Below are 20,202 nucleotides of genomic sequence, written 5' to 3' on the forward strand. Positions count from 1 at the left end.
CGGTTCGTTATCGTCAGAAGCAGACCATACCTGACTCACAGTCCGGCTGTCCATTTTAACGTTGATTCCAAGTGCCAAACAATGGCATTGAAGATTTCAATCGGGTCGAGATTTTGCGATGGCCCGTTTGGCAACTCCCAACTCCACACAAAACATGGTTCAATTTATATTTTATATTTTATTTAGACTAAGTGACGTGCTCAGTTCGAAACGTCTCTAACCACGTAGTCGCATCTTTCTCGGCTTTAGCTTTCAAAATCAAGTCTCGTCGGGCCTGCCGCCGATTCAACCATTTCAATCGGACCTCTTGACTCCGCGACTTCATCTTCTTTGTTTCTTCCCGCATATTTCGAAGCTCGTCCATTTCTTTAGCTCGTTTCTCCTCGTCCTTGCTAAAATTGTAGAAACCTACACCTTTAGTCCGAACTTCACCATTTGCGTCATAATGCGTAAACAAATCTTTGGTATCGTCTCTGTTTATAATGGCTTGCATCGCCTCTTCGTCGCCTTTGAAGGCGTTGTGCTGAATAACATCTCCGTAAATCAAGTTCTGTGGTTTTGTCCTTCCATCTTCCTTTTCGAGCTCAGACACTAGCATCTTTGGAACCATGCGCGTCCGTCCAAACTCATCTGTAAACTCTACTAGATCCTCTTCACTCTCGTCTTCATCACTCCCACGATCCGAAGAGTGAACAGACATTAAATCGACATCAAGCGCAGTGTCACCAAGTTGAACTTCACCCAGCTCGCCTCGTTTAATTTTATCGTACAGCTTCGCTTTTCTCTCCAAAGCTTCCCTCACCGTCGTGCTTTCCTTCATCTCACGCGCATACTGAACTAAGTCGCGTTCCTGCCGTTGACTCACGCCTTTATTCTGTTTCTGTGCCTGCCATGCTGCCTTTGTCCCTCGACTTGACTTTGCAACTGATCCGGCTTGCTTGACGTTCCCTCCAGCCTCCCTGTCCCGCATAAACTGAGCCTGCAACAGGGCTAGCTCGTTTGACAGACCAAAAGTTGATGATGAAGAAACATTAATTGTTTTCTTTTTTGCCTTCACTTCTCTCTCCACGTCTGGTTTGTACAACGATGCCATGCAGTACCATGTGCTTTCCCGTACTCTGCTGAAGGTTGAGTTGAGCGTGTTTAATTTTACCCTAGCCCTGCACTTGCCACACCTTGAGCCGCTTAAGCCGCCCTGAAACCTTAAATCTGTAGAGGTTCTTCTAGAACGTGGCACCTGCATTCGAGCACCGCCACAGTCAGCCTTACTCACCATCATCTCGACCGCAGGTGACGTGTGCATATATATATAAATGCCGGTTGACGCCTCTTTCCACTTTCCCACATTTAACATATTATTCACAGCATATGCATCATGGGAGAATTAACATATTCAGAAGATATAGTCCGCTTAATCGTGTCACACAGTGGTAGCAATTTTGAGATTGACACTCCAACAACCGTCACGTTGGGAGAATTGCAAGTCGAGCTCGAAGAACTGACAGAAATTCCGCCTTCGTATCAAAAGTTAATGATTCCGAAGTTTGGGGTTGCGAAACCTGAAGATGGAAACAAGCAGTTGAAGGACGTCTTGCCGGAACATGTCTTGAGGTCGACAAAGCCTACAAAACTGATGCTTATTGGGACCAAGCCGGCACTGGCAGACATGATCAAGTCATTAGTTTCAAAGCCGCGGCTGGTCAGAAACCCTCGTATTTCGTCAGTTGCGAGGAATGCAAACAAGAAACGTGCGCCAGACGTTGCAGATTTGACTTATACATTCCAAAAGCTCGTTCCATTGCCATTCCTTCCGCATCCTGAGATGGCACTGGAGTATTTGGAACGATTGAAGGCAGACAAGGGTATACAAGGAATCATGAAGAAGTATAAATGGTCTGTCTCGATTTTGACAGAACTTGATCCGGCGTCAAACATGACACACGACGGCAAATTGTTGGGTTTAAACAGAAACAAGGGTGAAGTTATTGAGCTCCGGCTACGAACAGACGAATATCAGGGCTGGCGGGACTACAAAACTGTAAGACGGACGTTGTGCCACGAGCTTGCGCACAACGTGTACTCGCCAGGTCATCCTCCTGAGTTCTGGGCATTAACTAAAAAGCTCGAGCTCGAGGCCGTCGAACTCAATCCGTTTGGTCACGGCGGCAATAAGCTGTCAAACGAAGAGTTTTATCAGCCACCAGAAGAAGAAGAGTATCAAGACGACGGTGGTTGGGAAGGTGGCGTATTTGTGCTCGGCAGTGGCGACGGATCAAATACATCTGGAGGCTTGATGACTACTGAAGATGCGCGGCGTTTGACACCTAGAGAGTTGATATTAAGAGCAGCTGAGCAGCGGAATACGACAAAGTGGAAGAAAGATGACCACTCTTCTTCATCCTCCCCTGGTCAAAGTGCTATTTAATGTTGTATGGTAAGACTGGTGTTATTTGAGGTTGTTCTTATTTGGTTTGCATCGCATATGGTTAATTGTATCTGGTTTGGCACAATGTACATATAAATAAAGACACCTTTTCATCTATAAAATGACATGAATCTTATGACAAATTGCAAGTTGATTTGAACAAAGATTTACTGTAAAAGAATCAATGTACTTTTTCCTACCCGACATTCACCTAAGCGCACAGCTGAGCCTGAAAGACACGACACTTACTGAAGCATTCAAAAAGCACGGCAAAAAAAACATACTTTTATTCTATACGCACTCAAATGACAATAACATAGCCACGAATTTTATTTTTCAAGGACTTGAATTAATACACTCAATGATCTGTACCAAAGCTACAGAGCACGGTAAAACTGGCCACAACATGGCTAGATTCTAATGGTGGAGGCCATGCATGACATCATGAAACACCTTTCTTTGGACGAATTCCTACGGAATCCCGAGAGTCAATCAGCGTCCATCTGGATCTGATGATTATGATACACTACACGTTACACTACAAACATCTAAATCGTTTGTATGCTTCTGCCTAATCACTCACACACATTATGAGCGACAAAACGCTTTGTCTTGACGGAGCCTCCGTCCATCAATGACAGTCGTATGTGTTCCATGACTCACCTAAATTATGGAACACGTCTGTTTGTTGCTTCTCACCTGAGAAACAGCCAACTCAATTGTTGCCACCTTTGTTGGTGGAAACAAAATACAGTGATAGATATACACATGCATCATCAGTATCATTCAGGCTCAGTTGATATGTACAGGTGTGAGAGCGATCGGAAGCGCGATCTTTGGGAAGAAGCGGTGCTTTATATAGTCCGCCCGCCAAGCGCGTGCCACCACACTTTGTGACCTCATTAGTTCGTGTGCCCTGGCGTCGCGTGTGTGCTACGCTACGTACTTCATATTTTGTACCGTGAGCACACTACACCCAACTGCCTGTTCAGCCTAGACTACGCTACACACAAATAGAAGTAGCAAATATTCTATTTAAAAATTAAGAGTACAAAAAAAATATTTAACAAAAACCGCCATTCAAACCATTGTTCAGTTCCATTACATTAAATACCTGAAATACGGGCTCTGTTCGTCCATTGCTCTAAACTCCTTTTGTGTCTTTCCGAGCTTCTTGATGTCTTCTTCGGTCATTGCATCTTTCTTGCGGTTCTACCGTGAGTAGTCCCAGAACAAAACGCAGATTGCAATTATGGCAAGGGCAATGAACATGATGTTTAGACAATGCCCGAGCACATATCGTGGTGCATCTTGTGGCCGGTAAAAGTTTACGGCCATTGCACCACTGAATGAACCTATATTGACTTGCATCGCAACACCAATAGAGCGCTTATAGCCAAGCATATTGTTTGAGCACCAGGCAATCAGGCCGGAGAAACCTGGGTACACTCCTGATGCAGCAATAAACACGTCGGCATAGGCCATTCCTGGCTTTGAAACTGGAGCTGCGACAGCAATGATAAAGCCAAGTATCATAAAACTGCACGACAAAAATACAAATGCCGCCCGTTTTTGTAATTTGTTGGAGTAGAACGCGGCAATAAATGCAAGAATACATGCCAGTACGTAAATTGGAACACTGAGTAAGTTTGCCTGCGCCGAAGAATAACCGAGATTCAAGATGATGGTAGATAAAAACAAGGAAATCGAATAAAGAGGACGCCCAACGCCCCAGTAAATAATGACATGCAAGTAGATTCTGTAATCTGAAAAATGCACTTTATAATACTTCTACTTTGACTCTGTACTGTTTTCAGCTTCCTCTTCTTCTGCTTCGGCCTCAATTTCCTCTGCAGACTCTGGCTTCTCTTCGCCTTCGTGAACCATCTCACCGTCATGGCGGATTCGGTACTCTATGAACGCACGTTCTTTTTGGTCAAAAATTTGGCTGCATACGGATAATGTTGAACTAGAAAGAAGCTTGTGACAGAGACCACAAAAGTCAAAAGACCTTCAATAATCTTGATCCACCGACACCTTCCATATAGTGAGGACCGTAAGCCAGCAGACCGGCAAGTGCACCGGCAATACTAGCAGCGCAGAAAAACAGCGCGTTTCGGAACTGTGCTTCGTTTCTGCAGTAGCACACACTGATACAGTACGTGACACCGGGGAACAGACCTGCTTCGACAAGTCCCAAAAACCACCGAGCGACAATCAAACCACTGGAGGAATTCACAATACCAGTAAGAGTCATGACAATACTTGTTGCAACCATTACCGAAGGAAGCCAAATTGAAGGCCTCAGTTTCTTCAAAATCATGTTGGCGGGAACATCAAACAATGCGTATGAAATGAAGAAGATGGGCCAAGCAACTGCATATTGCTGATTTGTGAGATTGAGTGTATGCTGTAATTCAAAGGTCTTTGCGTTTCCAATTCTGCCCCGGCACATGAAAGAGAAGAGGTATAACAGTGAAAGAATAGGTAGAAAACGCATATCCATTTTGCGAAGTAATTTGGCAAATCAATATCTGCGAAAGGCAATGGCTGTAAATCTATAAAAGGTTTCTTGCCAATGCCACCTCGCGCATCAATGTCAGCGACACCATGATTATAAATTGGAGCAGTCTCTGTTGTTGCAGAGACGTCTAATAACAGGCCCTCTTTGTTATCTTGTAATGTCGATGAAGGACTTGTTTCGTTATCCGACATTGCAAAGTTTTTTGCCGTATAGTCTATCAGATCTATGGGATTGTAGATGTATGTAACAAGATTGGTAGAGGACAGAGTAGTAAGAGAAGAGAGAAAGGGTTTATATAAGAATACAAAACAGTTTAAAAAATTGATGACAGGTCAAGCACATAGAAGTGCATTGAGTTGATTGTGGCTCAAACAGTATTTTGAGTGGCATTTTTGTGTGTGGTGTTTGTTGCAGGAGCGTACGCAAAGGGGGAAAAAGTATCGTGTGTAGGTAGCCCAGAGGTCATTCATATTTGATTTATGAGCCTTTGTCACTAATATTTTTATAATGGATTATATAATAGATTACCATTTTTTATACACATCTAAAATAAGAGAATTTATTTTATACAGTATTTACATACAATTGAATGAACAGGCTCTAATTACACGTGCACTCTTTATAATTTACCACTAAACAGCCTACTCTATTGCTGAGTAAAGTTTAGAATTAGTGGCATTTGTCCTTTTAAGATTAACCCTATTCCATATTCTCACAATGCCAGCGCTACAAAAGCTAGAAATCGTACGACTAGCGAAAACTTTAAAATTAATGCGACGTACACATCATACGCACGTTTTTAATTATGGCTCATCTCGAGACTTCTTTCATTTCACAGCAAAAGAACTTTCTTACCTAAGCAATAATCTAAGCAGTGATAAGCTATTATTGTTCACTTCCTGATGATTCACATAAATCTTGCCACTCAAAAGTATTGTTTCGTTTCGTCATCCTGATCGGGCTCCATTTTGGTGAAATCATAGCACTGTTTTCGTGTTCAAGATTTGATTCCGGATTCTCGCCTTTGTATCCAATTAACTCTTCCCATTCTCGAGCTACTACCGTGTCAACTTCGTAATCATTTGCTTTGGCAACACTTGTGTTTTTTGTCTCTTCATCACTGGCTTTGCTCATAAGTGTCTTGCGCCATGAATCCCGGTCATCGTAACTTTCGGACGCGTCCAGAATTTCAAAACTTGTTTCTACCTGCTCACCTTCATGTCCTATATTGAAGCTATTTTGACTTATTGGCTGGATACTGCATTCACTTACAACCGTGTCATCCCCGCCAATTCGTTGCAGATATTCCCTCTCACTTGTTTTCTCCATTTGTACATTTGGCAGTAACGCTCGGCCAAACTTCAACTTCCGCCCTCTTAAAGGTGACTCAAGCGAAGATGTAGAGTGCATTGAAATTGGCGACAGAGGTGTCTTAAAACTTAGCTTGAACGGTGACGATAATAAATCTTGAGTATCCGGTTGGCGTATTTTCTTGGTCCGATCGGGTTGAAACTGAAACTGGAACTGCTCGTTCAAATTGTCCGAGTCAAGAGATAAGCTAAACGTATTAATACCAGACCAATAAATTGTCGCAACCTGTCATGAAAAACCTTTCGTGTGCTTGCTTTCCTTTAGTCTATAAATCGTCAGTTATCGCAATTCACTTCAGCAATCACGTTACCGGGTCAATTAAAAACAATGCACTCCAGTCGCTTTCATTCAGCAGCTTTTGCTTTAGCTCTGAGATAGAACTCTCTGCGTGTATGATAGAACTTTCGTCGTTTGGCACATCCAGTTGAATCGCCTCTCTGGGCCTGACTGGCGGCGATATACTACTATGCTGAGAAACAACCTGATTAATACTATAATTCACCACGGCATTGCTATTGTCTGTCTTTGCTGATCTATCAAATCCAGTTATCCCACTCGTATCACATTTTCGGATCTTCCACAGACTAGTTTTCTGAGTACGTTTATAATTTTGAAAATGTTGTCGCTGCTGCCGTCTGTTTCTCGCAAGCGTTGACGCGCGTTTTTTGCCACTGCCTGCTAGTCGATCCTCTGAATCAAACGCAGACTTGTTTTTATGAACACCAATTCTATTCGATGTGTTGCTTAATTGCCCGCCGACCCAATTCATTTTGCCTTGGAGGTTGCGATCGGTTGCGTACTAGACCGATGAGCTCAGGGGATGCTAAAGTTGATTTAACCCCCTAAACCTAAGCTTAACTTTAAGTAGCTACAATTTTGTAAAAGAATATGAACAACTTCAACCAACATTAATGCAACTAATGCTAATAAAAACAAACTCAAAACTTTTATTTCCTGCCTCGCTGCTTTTTAATAACTTTTAGTCTCGCCTTCATAACCTCAGGATCCATATATACGCAGGATTCTTTGAACGTATCCTCTAATGTCTCTGGCGTACCGAAACTGTTCTCCAAGTTCAGCAGCGCGACCCAGATGTTCTGCTTCTCTTTCTCATCTCGATAGTTAATCGTCTTCAACGCCCGGCGAGCAATTTCTCTACCCTTTTCGATCTCGCCTAACTGGATCTGAAAGGCCATGTATCGGATCCAGAGTGCGGACGAGTTTGGATTTCCGAGCAACATGCGCTCGAAATCTGCAACCGACTCAGGGTTTCTGGTCGCGAGATCGCCAGTAATGTCCACTTGAACCGCATTGCGTTTTCGGCGCTTGCGACGCTTCTCAAGGTCTTCTTCTTCTTCGTCTGAATCAGACCCGGACTCGTCATTGCTGTCGCTTTCGGCTTGATCCAAAGTGCTGCCTGTCCAGTCAAAACCACCGACTTTGAGAGCTTCAACAGGTCTCTCTTCTTCCTCATCGTCTTTCTCTTCATCGTCTTCATCCTGGGCTTCAGAGTCTGAGTTTCCGAGCTGCATGTGCTCATCTTCATCTTCGGCACCGCCAACGTTTGCCATGTCAATATCTTCATCTTCAGCTTCCTCTTCGGCTTCAATGATTTCCTTAACATCGGAAACTTCAGCGATATTGTTTGTTGATTTCTTTTCCTTCTTGCTTTTTTTCTCTTTGCGTTTCTTCTCCTTCAATTCTTTGCAAGACACACGCATTTTACGGTACTCTGGATGCACTGATACGACTCTCACATTAACAGCCTGACCTGCCGTGAACTTTTCGCTCGGATTAGTAATCTTGGCCTCGCTCATTTCCGTCACCGGCAAGAACGCAGTCACGTAGTTGTAAAATTCAACAATAGCACCTTTGGACACAAGTATCACAATTGATCCCATCAGCCGCTGTCCGCGACTAATGCCTTCGTACGAGGTCGCTATAGGCAAATCAGAGTTGACAATCGACTTCTGCAACGTCAGACGCAATCTGTGCGTCTCGGGCTGAACCGACAACACGCGGCATTTGACTTTCTGCCCAGGTCTGAATCGCCGTTCGGGTTGTGAGATTTTCACGTCAGACAAATGAAGCTCATTGACATGACCGACGATCCCGTCAGACACAGACACAAGCAGACCGCCAGACGCGACAATTTTGATGACTTCTCCCTCAACCACGTCGCCTGGCTTGACGTCGTCCAAGCGCAAGTACCGCTGAGCGACGATTTTTGGTTGCAATGAGACAAGGAACAAGTTATCCGCTCGCGAGTATCCAATAATACGAGCACGGTGCACCGTATCGACCATATAGTCACCAAAGATAGGCGAAATCTCTTCAACGTGTTCGTCTGACAAGCGCGAAATGTGAGCGAACCCAAGCAGATGTTCAATTCCTGTTTCAATAAAAACACCGATGCCTGGCTCAACAAATTTGATCTTGGCATCAGGAAACACATGTCCGATAGGAAGCGTGTCAATTGGTGCAATGTCTTTTTCGACTGTTCCTTCAGTAGAAGTGGCGCCGATAGTCAAGCCGAGCACGTGAGGTAACAGTGATAATTGAAGCTTCTTAGTATCGGCCGATGGACGGTAAGCAATGACTCTGGCCTTGACCTTCTGTCCTTGTTTGTAGACATCAGAAAACTTCTCGCTGTCGTACGATGCCGCGTGAAAGAAATCGATATTGGCATCAATCAGCCCAGCAACTTGACCCGCCAAGCCGCCATCAGCAATTTGCGACAGCAAAATCTCAACCAATGTGCCTGGAACCAGCGAATCGACGTTCTGAACCGTGTGAATGACAGGAAGATTCTTCGCAACTGGTGTGGCAGTCAGAGTAAGAGTGCGGCCATTTGCAGGTTTGTTCATTAGTCCCAGAAGTAAAACTTGTCCAATCTTAATCTCTGCAGCTATAATATTATCAGAATCGAATAATAAAACCAAACTTCATTTGACTCACATGAATATCTGGCATAATCAAGTTCCTTGTTTGAAATGAAACCAGTCATGTCTGACATGCCGACATCCATAATCACACCGTGATCCTCGACGCTTTTAACGCTAGCTTGAATTGACGTTCCTTTTGCCAAATCGAGTTTGTCAATAGATGCGTTAACAAGCTCAGGCTTGATTGACAACTCAATATGCTTCTTTTTCGGATTCTCACCTGTAGACGACTGCTTGTCAGTCACAACGGCTCGTAACCACTGGCCTACTCTGAAAAGGGTCTTGAGATCAGGGATCTTGACCTCATCGTTCTCAGCCTTCTCAGATTTCCCATCTACCTCTTCTTCGTCTGCATCGTCGACATTCGCATTGTCGCCGCTCTGTTCTTTTTCAACTTCCTCAAGTTTCTGAGAAAGCTGCTCCGACACATTTGTGATTGGAATATATCCCGTCAAACTGTTTGGCAGAGAAAGTGCAATATCGTACGCGTTAATCTGGCTCACTTGGCCCAAAACTAATGTTCCTGCAACAAGTTTCTTGTAACTGAGTCCCTCAATCTTGATTTTTGGCGCCTTAGCGTCGCCATCTTTTGTCACCTTTTGACTCTTCTGCTGTTGTCTGATCTGACGTTTACGTCGTGACGCCTCTTTGCCGGTCAAATCACTGCTTGCCTGTGTTTTGACGCTCTTTTCTTTCTGTGCTGCTGACTACATTTGTTAACCCAAACGCATTAAAATGCACAATCAAATCATACCTCAAAAAGAACGTCTCTGACAGCTTCATTAGAAACTTCTTTATACTCCATAGGTGTCAAAACCGATGCGCCTCCTCTTGGAAAATCAATCACGTCCTCATGTCTAGTCAGACTTGACTTCAGCTCCGTCAGCGCAGCATGCTCCGATGCAGTCTCAGCCAGCATCGACTTTTGCTTCGTCGTCGTCGTCGCCACTGTGGCAGGCTTCTTCGCCGGTCGTTCACTCGACCGACCGGTGTTGTCACGAGTGAAAGTCCTTGACGGAAACGGTTTTTTGCTAAAACTACTTGAGCTTGCATACGGGCTCTTCGGCTTAGATCTGACGGTGTTTTCGCCGTGTTTTCGCTTTGGTGGCATTGTTCTGTCCAGTTTTTTGGCTGTTGAAATTAGTCCACGATGACTTCGCTTCAAAAAAATTTTGGGAGAAATAAAATGTAAGTGACCCTATTTACCCCTGAATGTGTAACTTTTTAAGGGTTTAGTGATAACCCTAAATAACCCCGGTTATGCTGGGAGCAATTGATGAGGACGTTTTATTTTTAGTTTGCATAAGATTTCTGTGCGTACTAAAGCACTTTGCCTGTAGTAAATTGCACTACATAGACATAGGACCAAAACGTAGACCCATTGTTGCATGTGTTTGCGTCATACCTGCCTGCAAAACAACAAATTTGACTGAATACTACATAGCTGCAGGTTACGTGTTTTATGAGCTAGTTAATACTGGGTCTGAAACAGCCAAATATAAACCGTGATTTACCCGTCTTTTAACTGCCAAATTAAGGGCAATCGATTGATTCCGCACTGTTTTCTCCATCAGTCGTGTTTGCAGTTATACCGCATGGGCAACGACTTGCAGATAGAGTATTTTATGATTTACTTATACAATTGAGTATCAGTTATGGAGAAAGTGCGAAAGCAGCTGGCAGGTTATAAATCAGCAGTAGAATCTGATCAGTTTGCACGACGAGCTCGGAGATCGTTGCGATCAATAAAGTATTCACGACTGTCAAGTATGTCGAGGACGTTCGTGATTGTATTCACATTCGGGGGGTTAATTTTTTTGTTTACGTCGTTGGTTGGATCAAAGAATCGAGAATGGAAACTGCCAGGTGATTTGGATCCTTCATTTCTCGATACCGAGTCTCGCCGCTGTCCTGAATCCGAAGCCAACAACCCTCGAAAGATTTTGTCTTCCGTGTCCAACCCACAAATGTCTTCGTTACGAGCACAGTTCAGTGTTTCAGCAAGTGCAGGTGAGAATGCGGTCAAACCGTCGTGGCTGAAGTCAAACCCAAGCTTTCTGCCTTTACCTATAGGTTCAGAAGAGCAGTACGCCGGATTTGCTGTGGAGTCACAGGGGAATGACGTTATAGTGCACGCTTGTGTTCTAGCTCGAGGGAAGACAAAAGTAAGCAGGAAATTGAAGTTGCAGTGCATGGCAGAACCGAGTTCGTTCAAGTTGGAAATGCAGGAATCACGGCTTTGCAATGGTGTACCTGTCAGGCAGCGTGACTTGCGTGTATTTCTGTCGCCCGATGGTACGCCTGTGATGACATACACGCTACAGACAGACTCTGGCTGTTCAAGCTTATGGATAATTGATGCTCGAGTGCTGATTCCTTCCATACTTGACTACTTCCCAAATCCTCCTTTAGTGTACGTCAAGCCTACTGAGATTGTGCCACCAACGGAAATGGAATCTTCCGATGAAAACTGGGTTCTGTTATATGAGAAAAACCTGACATACGTGCAGACAAGTCTACATCCACAATACTTATTCTCGCTTGATGACCCAGCCATAATTTTAAAAAAGAAAAGCAAGTGCGTTTGCAATTTATCACAGCGAAAACTAAGGTCAACTGTCCGACAATCTTCAAATTCGCTCAGACTGTCACTGTGCGCGTTCCCATGCACGCCAACAGAAGCAAACACAGTTCTGGTATCAATTATTAATATTCGGCACGCAGAGGGCGAGCGTGCGTATTATGAGCGTCGTGCCATGGTCACAAACGCGACATATCCGTTCCACATTTTAGGTTTCTCTAGGCCGCTGATGTATGCCGGCACAGATGAGCAGGATATGCTATACACCACATCACTATCGTGGGAAACACGGCAGTCGCCTAGAAAGGACAGGCCGGATGTGTACTCATTGGATAGATCGAGGTACGCAGTTAGAACCGATGACGACACGGAACAAACCGAAGAGCCGTCCTCATCACTGTTGGAAGAAGCACAAGAACATGAATATCAAGAGAAAGCTGAGATTGAGCAGGTTCGAAAGGTTGAAGAGTGGCGCCAGCGCAAGAAGGAAAAGCAAGAAAAACGCAAATTAAAGATGAAAGAAAAGAGAGAACTGAAAGTACCTCACAACGATCAAAACACGGTAGTGTTGGAACTACAGTTGAAGCAAAAGTTGCTGATTGACAAGTCTATCATACGCGGAAACGTGCTCGAGAACATGCAATTAAGCGGATTCGAAAGCGACTATTATCATGGATACTTGGATGATGTTGTAGTGATTGGATTTGGTATAAATAATGAGGAGTCTGGGTTTTTGGATGTGAAAGCATATGATTTGGTTCAGTGTTTGACAAAATGTGTGGAATGATTTGTTTGAATGGGTTTTTGGTCTTTTGGTACCACAATGTACACTGTATATAGCAATGTTCCAAGCCGTCCGGTGTCATTCTCCGAACTGGCATGCTTCCAGAGGACCGCAATGTCAACATTGCGCGGTGCGGCATCACACTACCACGGTCTTCAGCATTGGTGGTCGGCATAAGCGTCTCAGAGACCAACTGTAGATTCAACCACAATAGCCTCTAGCCTTTGTCTGCGTCCGCCATTTCGACGTCAGGTGCCTGTTTTGATGCATCCCGAGATTCCTTTTTCTTCTTGTCAATCTCTGCAATTTTATCCAACAATGTTAGCTTTCTGCTTTGAGGTTTTGCAGGCTTATTCCAGTCTATCCCGCCTATCCGCCCTTCCGATCCAGCTTGATTTAGTTCTTCCTTCTTGACGAGTCGTCCAGGATGCAGTCTGATTTGCTCCCTTGATGTTCCTATCAGTTCCGCGTCTGGTTTACTATTAGCATTAATTCAATCATAAGTCATCAGCAGCAAACCTTTATTGAAAAACATGTCGGTTCCGACCAAATCTTCCCAGTCTCCTTCATATACACTGTTCCCGATCGAAATTAATGGATGCGCGGTGTGTAAATTAATAATCTGAAATTTCGAGATATTATCGAGTGATTGAGCTGCCAATGACAAGTCCAGCGGTAAATAAAATACCTAAATCATTAAGGACGAGGTCAATTATATCTCAACAGTATCTGACCTCTTCATCGTCTGCAACGTCATTCCCGTTTCTCTCTGAATCCAAATACTGACTCGAGAACTCTTGGGTTTCGTCTTCACCATCGTCCTGATCCTGATCTTCACCACTGTCCTCGTCAAAGTCATCCACTTCAAAGTCGTCCTCATCATCTTCACCTGACTGATCTTGCGACAGTTGGTTCGCTCGTTGCTTACCTTTATTTATTCGAGGCACTTGCTCGTCTGAATCATTTTCTTCTTCCGGGCCCGGGGCATATTCATCATCTTCATCAGAGTCATAGTTTTCTCCATATGGAACATCCTCGTTTTCGAAACTCATGGCATCGGAGTGTCTGTCGAGTTACGCACTTTTTTACGCGTCTTTGAGCTTCTCAAATTATGGATTAAGCATTAAGTTTAAACTTTAAAATAAAGTTAAAAAGCAAAAGTCAATGCAAAAATTTAACTGATTCGACCCAGGATCGAACTGGGGACGTTCTGCGTGTTAAGCAGATGCCATAACCGACTAGACCATCGAACCAGGAATTGCTGAAACTTGCTCAGTGTCAGACCTTCATAATCGAAAATATTTAGTCTGAAGAGCCTGTTTATAAATAATAAAAGATATAAAAATAAATAAAAGACTATAAAATAAAGTAACTGTAATCATGGAAGAATAAGTAAAATGTAACAAAATGTATAAAAAAAGGTCTTGAAAGATGCAGAAATCTTTGGAAAGAAGGTTCAGGGGAAAAGTTAGATGGCTAGTCAAGATCTATTTAACAAATAGAGGTTATTTTATCGTCACATTCTACAAGAATAGGGGATAGAGGCGTACAAAAAACATTTTAAATATAAACTGTATACGTTCATTTTACCAGTTTTTTACCTATACTTGCTGTTTGTTCAATTCACTGCCGGCCTACGGGCAAGTATAGCATGATTTAGTATAATCTTCTCGTGCTCTGCCGCGCTTTCAAACTACAAATGATCAACTCAAAATTAAATTCCAAAATTTCTATTTTATTTCAATCTTATTTGAAGTAATTGCCAATAATAATATGACTGTCGTGATATAAAATCTTAGCAATTAAAGTTTTCTGAATTGTGCAGGCCGAAGACTCGAACAGAGTTCAGGTCCGAAGTCAGTCAGCAACAGAATCACTGATACACACACGAACACAAACACACAAGACTCTAATGTATTCGCCATCACAAAATAACGTACAACAGCCACAAGTTCAGTACGACCAGATCCTAGGCTCTGGTGGCCATTACGGTGCCTCTGCTGCGGTCGCGGCGTCTGGGGGTGCGCCGGCACCGACATTTGTCGGGGGGGCGTTCGCTAACGTCGCGCAAGGACTGACCGGTCAGTACCGAAATATAATGATGTCGTACTGGCAGGAGACCATCAACAACATTGAGCGAGATGAGCACGAGTTTAAGATCCATCAGCTGCCTTTGGCCCGTATAAAGGTATATTGAACTAGTGGTGTAACCGTGCTGATATAAGTTAACATCAAAACAGAAAGTCATGAAGGCCGACGAAGACGTCAAGATGATTTCGGCGGAAGCGCCAATTCTGTTTGCTAAAGGTTGTGATATCTTTATTACCGAGCTGACGATGCGGGCATGGATTCACGCCGAGGAAAACAAGCGGCGGACACTTCAGCGGTCGGATATCGCGAACGCGCTGCAGAAATCTGAAATGTTTGACTTTCTGATTGATATTGTGCCTCGAGAAGAAGCAGTGGCAGCGCCGCGAAAGTCGTGAGTGCATTTGTCACTGCTGTTGTGGTTATACTGGAGTTTGGAAGGTTACGTTATCTAAACAGGAATGGGATCACTTCGGGCCATGTACTCTATGCACATATTTGTAATGTTAATTATATAAAACATAATGAAATTTATGACAAGAGAACCAGCTCATCGTTCAAGGAACAAAGACCAAAGTGAACATGAGTACAAAACAAAATACACAAAAGTTCTATTCGGCCATTAACTAACACTATTCAAACAGATATCACTAAAATATGCCTATTTCAGCTTCTAAGTTTTGTACATTCAAACATGAACGTAGAAATTTTGGGTAAAATGCTTAAAAGTGGATAGACTTGGACGAGGTCTAGAATAAGTTAGTACAGTTCATATCACATCAGAAAAAAAAACACTTACAGCCATAGCAGCCTCCTTGAAAGCCTCAGACAAAGTAGGGTGAGCATGGCAAGTTCGAGCAATGTCTTCTGAGCTGGCACCGTACTCAAGAGCAAGAGCACCTTCAGCAATCATTTCACCGGCGTTAGGTCCAATGATGTGGATTCCCAGCAAGCGGTCGGTCTCCTTGTCAGCAATCATCTTGACCCACCCCTCGGTCTCCAAGTTAGTCTTGGCTCGTGAGTTGGCAGCGAATGGGAACTTGCCGACACTGTAAGCAACACCAGAAGCCTTGACCTGCTCCTCAGACATGCCAACCCAAGCGACCTCAGGGTAAGAGTACATCACGGAAGGAATGACACCGTAGTTGACGTGGCCGTGGCCAGACTTGATGTACTCAACTGCGGCAATTCCCTCCTCCTCGGCCTTGTGGGCAAGCATAGGTCCGAAGGTGACATCACCAATGACTCGAATGTGGGGGTACTTTGTTCTGTATTCCTGGTCAATAACAAGACGTCCCCGCTCGTCGACATCCAAGTCAATGTTCTCCAATCCTAGTCCCTCGGTGTAAGGACGGCGGCCAATGGCAACGAGAACGACATCTGCCTCGAGAGTCTCCTCCTTACCTCCCTTGGCAGCGTCAACCTTGACCTTGACAGTTTCGCCTTCAACGTCAGCACTAAGAACCTTGGTGCTGGTCTTGAACTTCAGGCCCTGTTTAGCAAGAGATCGCTGAGTAAGCTTAGCAATCTCACTGTCCATGCCCGCACCGATGGACGGCATAAACTCAACCACAGTGACTTCCGTTCCGAGACGAGACCAGACAGATCCGAGCTCAAGACCGATGATACCACCACCAATGACAACCATCTTCTTAGGAATCTTCTCCAGAGCAATAGCACCAGTAGAAGTAACAATCTTCTTCTCATCGATGGTCAAGCCAGGGAACGGAGTAGCCTCAGAACCAGTAGCAATGATGATGTTCTTGGTTTTCAGGATTCCACTGCGCTCGCCATCGTTTCCAGTAACTTCAACCTCGTTAAGTCCGAGAATCTTGGCGGCGCCCTTCCAGTAGTCGACCTTGTTCTGCTTGAACAAAGTCTCGACACCACGAGTAAGACCTGTGACGGCATCGTCCTTTGCCTTCAGGAACTGGGCAACATTGAAGTTGACTTCGCCAACTACACCAGATTAGTGAAGGTTCTGTGAAATATGTGAATTGCATAAACGTACCCTCAATTCCACGCTTCTTAGTATCATGCATGATGGTGTGGTAAAGATGCGAGTTGTTCAAAAGTGACTTTGAAGGAATGCAGCCAACATTGAGGCAAGTTCCCCCAGGAGGACCCCGCTTATCGATACAAGCAGTCTAATTGATGAATGTTAGAAAATGAATTGAGTATGTCCGACTGTATAAAGCCCCGTATAAAGTGTAAGAATACCTTCAGTCCAAGCTGAGCAGCTTTGATGGCAGCAACATATCCACCAGGACCAGCACCAATGACGACAAGATCAAGTTCATCGCCTGTGATGGTTTAGTCAAAACAGAACTATACTATTTGCAATTGACTTACCCTCAGTAGCCATTCCCCGGCGAAACTGCATGGAGAAATGTGTAGGAACAGCAGCCTGGAATCTTGCACCAGACTGGACCATTCGCCATGAAGATGATTTTGATGTAGACGCAAATGACTTCAGCATTTTTTCTTTATTGATATTTTAATATTATTATTAGAATCAGATTTTGAGTGGAGAAATCCCGTCAATAAATAAAAGATGAGGTATCGGAACCTGCAGCGAATGAGTTTAGAGATGATCAGGGCGTAGGGTTTGACAGACTTCCGGATGAACCGTGTGTTCACAACGAACCGTTCATTTTGTGTCATTACCCGTCTTTAACCGAGCTGTTTGCTCCAACTTGTACTCCACTCTATGCTCTTCTCCAGCTCCTTTGTAGTACTAATGATACTAATGATGTGCAAGGACTATCTCTTGCTTTTGCTCGTTCTATTGCTTTTCTAAACTGGTTACGTATTCTGACTCATCTGTTTGTAATCTACATTGTACAACTATCCGACACGTCGGCTTCAAGTCGGTCAAGACTTTTCCGCGTGATGTTTACATCTCTAGTTCTTTTTATGTTTTTTTGATTATTCATGATGATCCATCTCGTGACTGTATGCTGAATATTACAAAATGACTAATAATGTGACAAATGCCATCTATTCCTTATGCGAAAACTATAATACATGTCAAGTCTAGATATCAGATGCACTCAATCTCTCAATAGAATCGCATATGATATCGATCCCCCATTTGACAATCTCATTTTTCTTTTCTCCATGACTTTTGCTCACTTTCGTCGTCCTAAGTCGTCGTTTTAGAAAGAACTCAAGACCTTTGGACAGTAACGCGTTGTCTTTGATCTTGATCACCAGCTGAATCAATGCTTTTTCTCCTGCAAGTCGATCTTTCTGTCGCGAACTGCGTACTCTTGTGTGCTTGAACAAAGCCGTAAAGAAGATCTGTAAAAACTCGTCAAGCTCGTCCGTGCATGTCAAAAAGTTAATGTTCTACAACCGCGTTAGTACCACGCGCCACATCTTAAACTCTACAAACCTTCAAGATGTCAAGTGACATTCGCCCTTCACTAACAAGAATAGCGTACAAGTTCGCGTAGTTCTTGGCCCGGCGTGCCCTGGTCTTGTCATCGTCACCCCCACGGTTCATGAACCGAATGTCTTCATCCTCACTATCGTCTTCACTCTCTGCATCTTCGTCAAGACTACCATCCAACTGCTTAAACAAGTCCCACAAACTAAACTGAAAAGTTTTTTTGATTGAGTGCTGCTTGCACAAAAGCGAAGCGACGTATGCATAGAACGGATTGAAGTTCTTTTCGCTGGCACAACAATGCAGAAGCACTCGTGGAATCTCACGTTCTTGCACACGTTTCAACTGCAGCTTCATCAACCTGTCGTTTGCATCCGCGTAGTCTTCACTGCCCATGATTGCAACAAAAATTGCTCGTCTGATATCAGTGTTCATTCGTTGCTGATGAGCAAGCGCAAGCCAGTCCGGCTCCGCAGTGTCAAGAATATCCTTGACAGCCGCAACGTCAAGATCAGGTACTTGCCGTCGTCCACGATCTCCAGACCATGCAGCTCCAACTAGCCACCATTTTCCTTTGCTCTCGACATTGTGAATATCGTCCAGCGTCACTCGCAGTGGCTCGGCCGTTCGCTCAATGTTTCCCAAAAACTTTCGCATTCTTGTAATTGACTCAGACGTGACTGTTGAGTTCTGCTTCAACCGATTGTTCTTCCACGAATTGACAGTTTCAACAAGAAACTTTGTCCTCAGACTGATAGTGTTAGGATCAACATGGTGTTCGACAGTGGCATGACTTACTTGAGATCGATTGACGGGATCTTAGCCACAGCTTGATTGAGCATGGAGATAATATCCTTTAAAGCGGCAGGGTCGTCATGTCGAAGTTGAGATCCAGAATCTTTTCGATTAGTACTCGTCAAATCGTAAAACTGGATTACACACTTTGAATTAACTTGAGCAGCAGCTCTGTGTTGAGTTCATTAACTTCTTTCAGCATCAACCGAATAAAATCATAAATCAAAGAACATCCAACAACCTGGAACGTGTAAAGCTCACTGAGAAGAACCATTAAATTAATGCACTCTTTGCCTTCCGCAGAGTCTTTGTAATAGATGTCAAAATTTTCAACCAAGGTTTGAATAAAGTATGCTCCAAAGTCTGTACCAATGGTCTTATACAACGCTGCAATCAGCGCACCATACACAACCACAAATCCGTCCAAGATCAAAGCTTTCTGGGCAGTCATCTCAAGAATAATGGCAGTAATTGAGGCCGTTACATTTTGTCGTGAATTATTGAGAAAAACTTGTTGAAAATCACTGACAATAGACGCAACGTTCGCTTCTGATAACCTGTTAATCAAACCATGACATTGACGCTTCAACTTGACTAATTCCTCAGACTGCTTGTTTGAGCTCTCTAGTTGCTTCTTCCGTAGAGACGGAGGAATGTATTTCCCGGTAGATGCTGTCGCGTCTACTGGTGGCACGTATGGATTCGGCTTTTTTAAAATTGGTTTTAATTCCGCCCTGGCATTATTGTCATTCTCATTCTCGTCTTCAAACCCCTTAAACTCGTCCTCATCGTCGTCATCGTTATTGTCTGCGACCTCGTCTTCACCCAGATCTGAATCCCGTTCAAATACTTCATCGCCAACAATCTCAACTTCTGAATCGTCTTCATCACTAGATTCTGCTTTACGTTTCGGCGGTTTCTTCTTTTTCTTTGATTTGCCTTCTGATGGAAATATATCATCCATAAAAATATCATCCAAGAAATCTAAACTAAATTGTCCAGTCTTGTCAGGAATATCTAACGCCAATTAGCACCTGTCGCAACAAAACACACCTATACACACCATCATATGCATCTTCGACGTCGGAATCAGGCAGCACTTCTTCCTTGTAAGCTTTTGGCTTGGTCTTGCCGCTCGCTTTCTGCTTTTGCTGCTCAATAGCTCTCCTACCCAGAGGTTTTGTAACAGAAAGATTGCGCTGCGATGGTATAACATGCTGCCGTTTACTTCGATGTGCCATTTTGTAATTTAAGTTAGAAACCGCAATTTTCTGAAAATCGAAATTCGGAGTTGGGAC

At 43.8% G+C, this 20,202-nt stretch overlaps 10 protein-coding genes and 1 non-coding gene across 11 annotated transcripts; 3 read left to right on the top strand and 8 right to left on the bottom strand.

Annotated features, from left to right (window-relative positions):
• Nucleotides 1-187: 187 nt before the first annotated feature.
• V1512DRAFT_200448 (uncharacterized protein) lies at nucleotides 188-1,093 on the bottom strand (the record flags this gene model as incomplete). The annotated part of the gene is made up of 1 exon (XM_066913192.1): nucleotides 188-1,093. One exon carries the CDS (start codon nucleotides 1,091-1,093, stop codon nucleotides 188-190), a length of 906 nt encoding a protein of 301 aa, XP_066774655.1.
• A 189-nt stretch (nucleotides 1,094-1,282) lies between these two features.
• V1512DRAFT_257353 (WLM domain-containing protein) lies at nucleotides 1,283-2,551 on the top strand. The gene has a single exon (XM_066915200.1). The coding sequence runs from the start codon at nucleotides 1,376-1,378 to the stop codon at nucleotides 2,423-2,425; it is 1,050 nt and encodes a 349-aa protein (XP_066774656.1). The 5' UTR covers nucleotides 1,283-1,375; the 3' UTR covers nucleotides 2,426-2,551.
• Nucleotides 2,552-3,526: 975 nt separating this feature from the next.
• V1512DRAFT_269439 (putative transporter) lies at nucleotides 3,527-4,931 on the bottom strand (the record flags this gene model as incomplete). Its single annotated transcript, XM_066917571.1, has 4 exons — nucleotides 3,527-3,637; nucleotides 3,665-4,203; nucleotides 4,234-4,353; nucleotides 4,463-4,931. The coding sequence occupies 4 exons, from the start codon at nucleotides 4,929-4,931 to the stop codon at nucleotides 3,527-3,529; spliced, it is 1,239 nt and encodes a 412-aa protein (XP_066774657.1).
• Nucleotides 4,932-5,519: 588 nt separating this feature from the next.
• On the bottom strand, nucleotides 5,520-7,110 carry V1512DRAFT_257360 (uncharacterized protein). The gene is made up of 3 exons (XM_066915201.1): nucleotides 6,631-7,110; nucleotides 6,560-6,585; nucleotides 5,520-6,507 (listed from the first exon to the last, which is right to left on the bottom strand). The coding sequence occupies exons 1-3, from the start codon at nucleotides 7,087-7,089 to the stop codon at nucleotides 5,835-5,837; spliced, it is 1,158 nt and encodes a 385-aa protein (XP_066774658.1). The 5' UTR covers nucleotides 7,090-7,110; the 3' UTR covers nucleotides 5,520-5,834.
• A 97-nt stretch (nucleotides 7,111-7,207) lies between these two features.
• On the bottom strand, nucleotides 7,208-10,422 carry V1512DRAFT_257362 (uncharacterized protein). Its single transcript, XM_066915202.1, has 3 exons — nucleotides 10,020-10,422; nucleotides 9,279-9,972; nucleotides 7,208-9,228 (listed from the first exon to the last, which is right to left on the bottom strand). The coding sequence occupies exons 1-3, from the start codon at nucleotides 10,374-10,376 to the stop codon at nucleotides 7,268-7,270; spliced, it is 3,012 nt and encodes a 1,003-aa protein (XP_066774659.1). The 5' UTR covers nucleotides 10,377-10,422; the 3' UTR covers nucleotides 7,208-7,267.
• A 147-nt stretch (nucleotides 10,423-10,569) lies between these two features.
• Nucleotides 10,570-13,043, top strand: V1512DRAFT_257364 (uncharacterized protein). Its single transcript, XM_066915203.1, has one exon. The coding sequence runs from the start codon at nucleotides 10,921-10,923 to the stop codon at nucleotides 12,631-12,633; it is 1,713 nt and encodes a 570-aa protein (XP_066774660.1). The 5' UTR covers nucleotides 10,570-10,920; the 3' UTR covers nucleotides 12,634-13,043.
• V1512DRAFT_245368 (uncharacterized protein) lies at nucleotides 12,848-13,682 on the bottom strand (the record flags this gene model as incomplete). Its single annotated transcript, XM_066914373.1, has 3 exons — nucleotides 12,848-13,101; nucleotides 13,150-13,318; nucleotides 13,365-13,682. 3 exons carry the CDS (start codon nucleotides 13,680-13,682, stop codon nucleotides 12,848-12,850), a joined length of 741 nt encoding a protein of 246 aa, XP_066774661.1.
• Nucleotides 13,683-13,809: 127 nt separating this feature from the next.
• V1512DRAFT_t4 lies at nucleotides 13,810-13,883 on the bottom strand. The gene has a single exon. It is a non-coding gene; the product is annotated as a tRNA-Val (tRNA).
• A 337-nt stretch (nucleotides 13,884-14,220) lies between these two features.
• V1512DRAFT_273768 (histone-fold-containing protein) lies at nucleotides 14,221-15,263 on the top strand. Its single transcript, XM_066917743.1, has 2 exons — nucleotides 14,221-14,818; nucleotides 14,871-15,263. The coding sequence occupies exons 1-2, from the start codon at nucleotides 14,543-14,545 to the stop codon at nucleotides 15,114-15,116; spliced, it is 522 nt and encodes a 173-aa protein (XP_066774662.1). The 5' UTR covers nucleotides 14,221-14,542; the 3' UTR covers nucleotides 15,117-15,263.
• On the bottom strand, nucleotides 15,206-17,273 carry V1512DRAFT_273769 (uncharacterized protein). The gene is made up of 5 exons (XM_066917744.1): nucleotides 17,071-17,273; nucleotides 16,939-17,021; nucleotides 16,730-16,865; nucleotides 15,518-16,677; nucleotides 15,206-15,467 (listed from the first exon to the last, which is right to left on the bottom strand). The coding sequence occupies exons 1-5, from the start codon at nucleotides 17,195-17,197 to the stop codon at nucleotides 15,441-15,443; spliced, it is 1,533 nt and encodes a 510-aa protein (XP_066774663.1). The 5' UTR covers nucleotides 17,198-17,273; the 3' UTR covers nucleotides 15,206-15,440.
• A 427-nt stretch (nucleotides 17,274-17,700) lies between these two features.
• V1512DRAFT_257372 (uncharacterized protein) lies at nucleotides 17,701-20,199 on the bottom strand. The gene is made up of 5 exons (XM_066915204.1): nucleotides 19,968-20,199; nucleotides 19,052-19,921; nucleotides 18,908-19,007; nucleotides 18,116-18,860; nucleotides 17,701-18,069 (listed from the first exon to the last, which is right to left on the bottom strand). The coding sequence occupies exons 1-5, from the start codon at nucleotides 20,143-20,145 to the stop codon at nucleotides 17,755-17,757; spliced, it is 2,208 nt and encodes a 735-aa protein (XP_066774664.1). The 5' UTR covers nucleotides 20,146-20,199; the 3' UTR covers nucleotides 17,701-17,754.
• Nucleotides 20,200-20,202: the final 3 nt, after the last annotated feature.

The sequence above is a fragment of the Lipomyces arxii genome (assembly GCF_038497795.1).
Source record: "Lipomyces arxii strain Phaff 12-163 unplaced genomic scaffold V1512scaffold_1, whole genome shotgun sequence".
NCBI classification, from domain to species: Eukaryota; Fungi; Ascomycota; class Lipomycetes; order Lipomycetales; family Lipomycetaceae; genus Lipomyces; species Lipomyces arxii.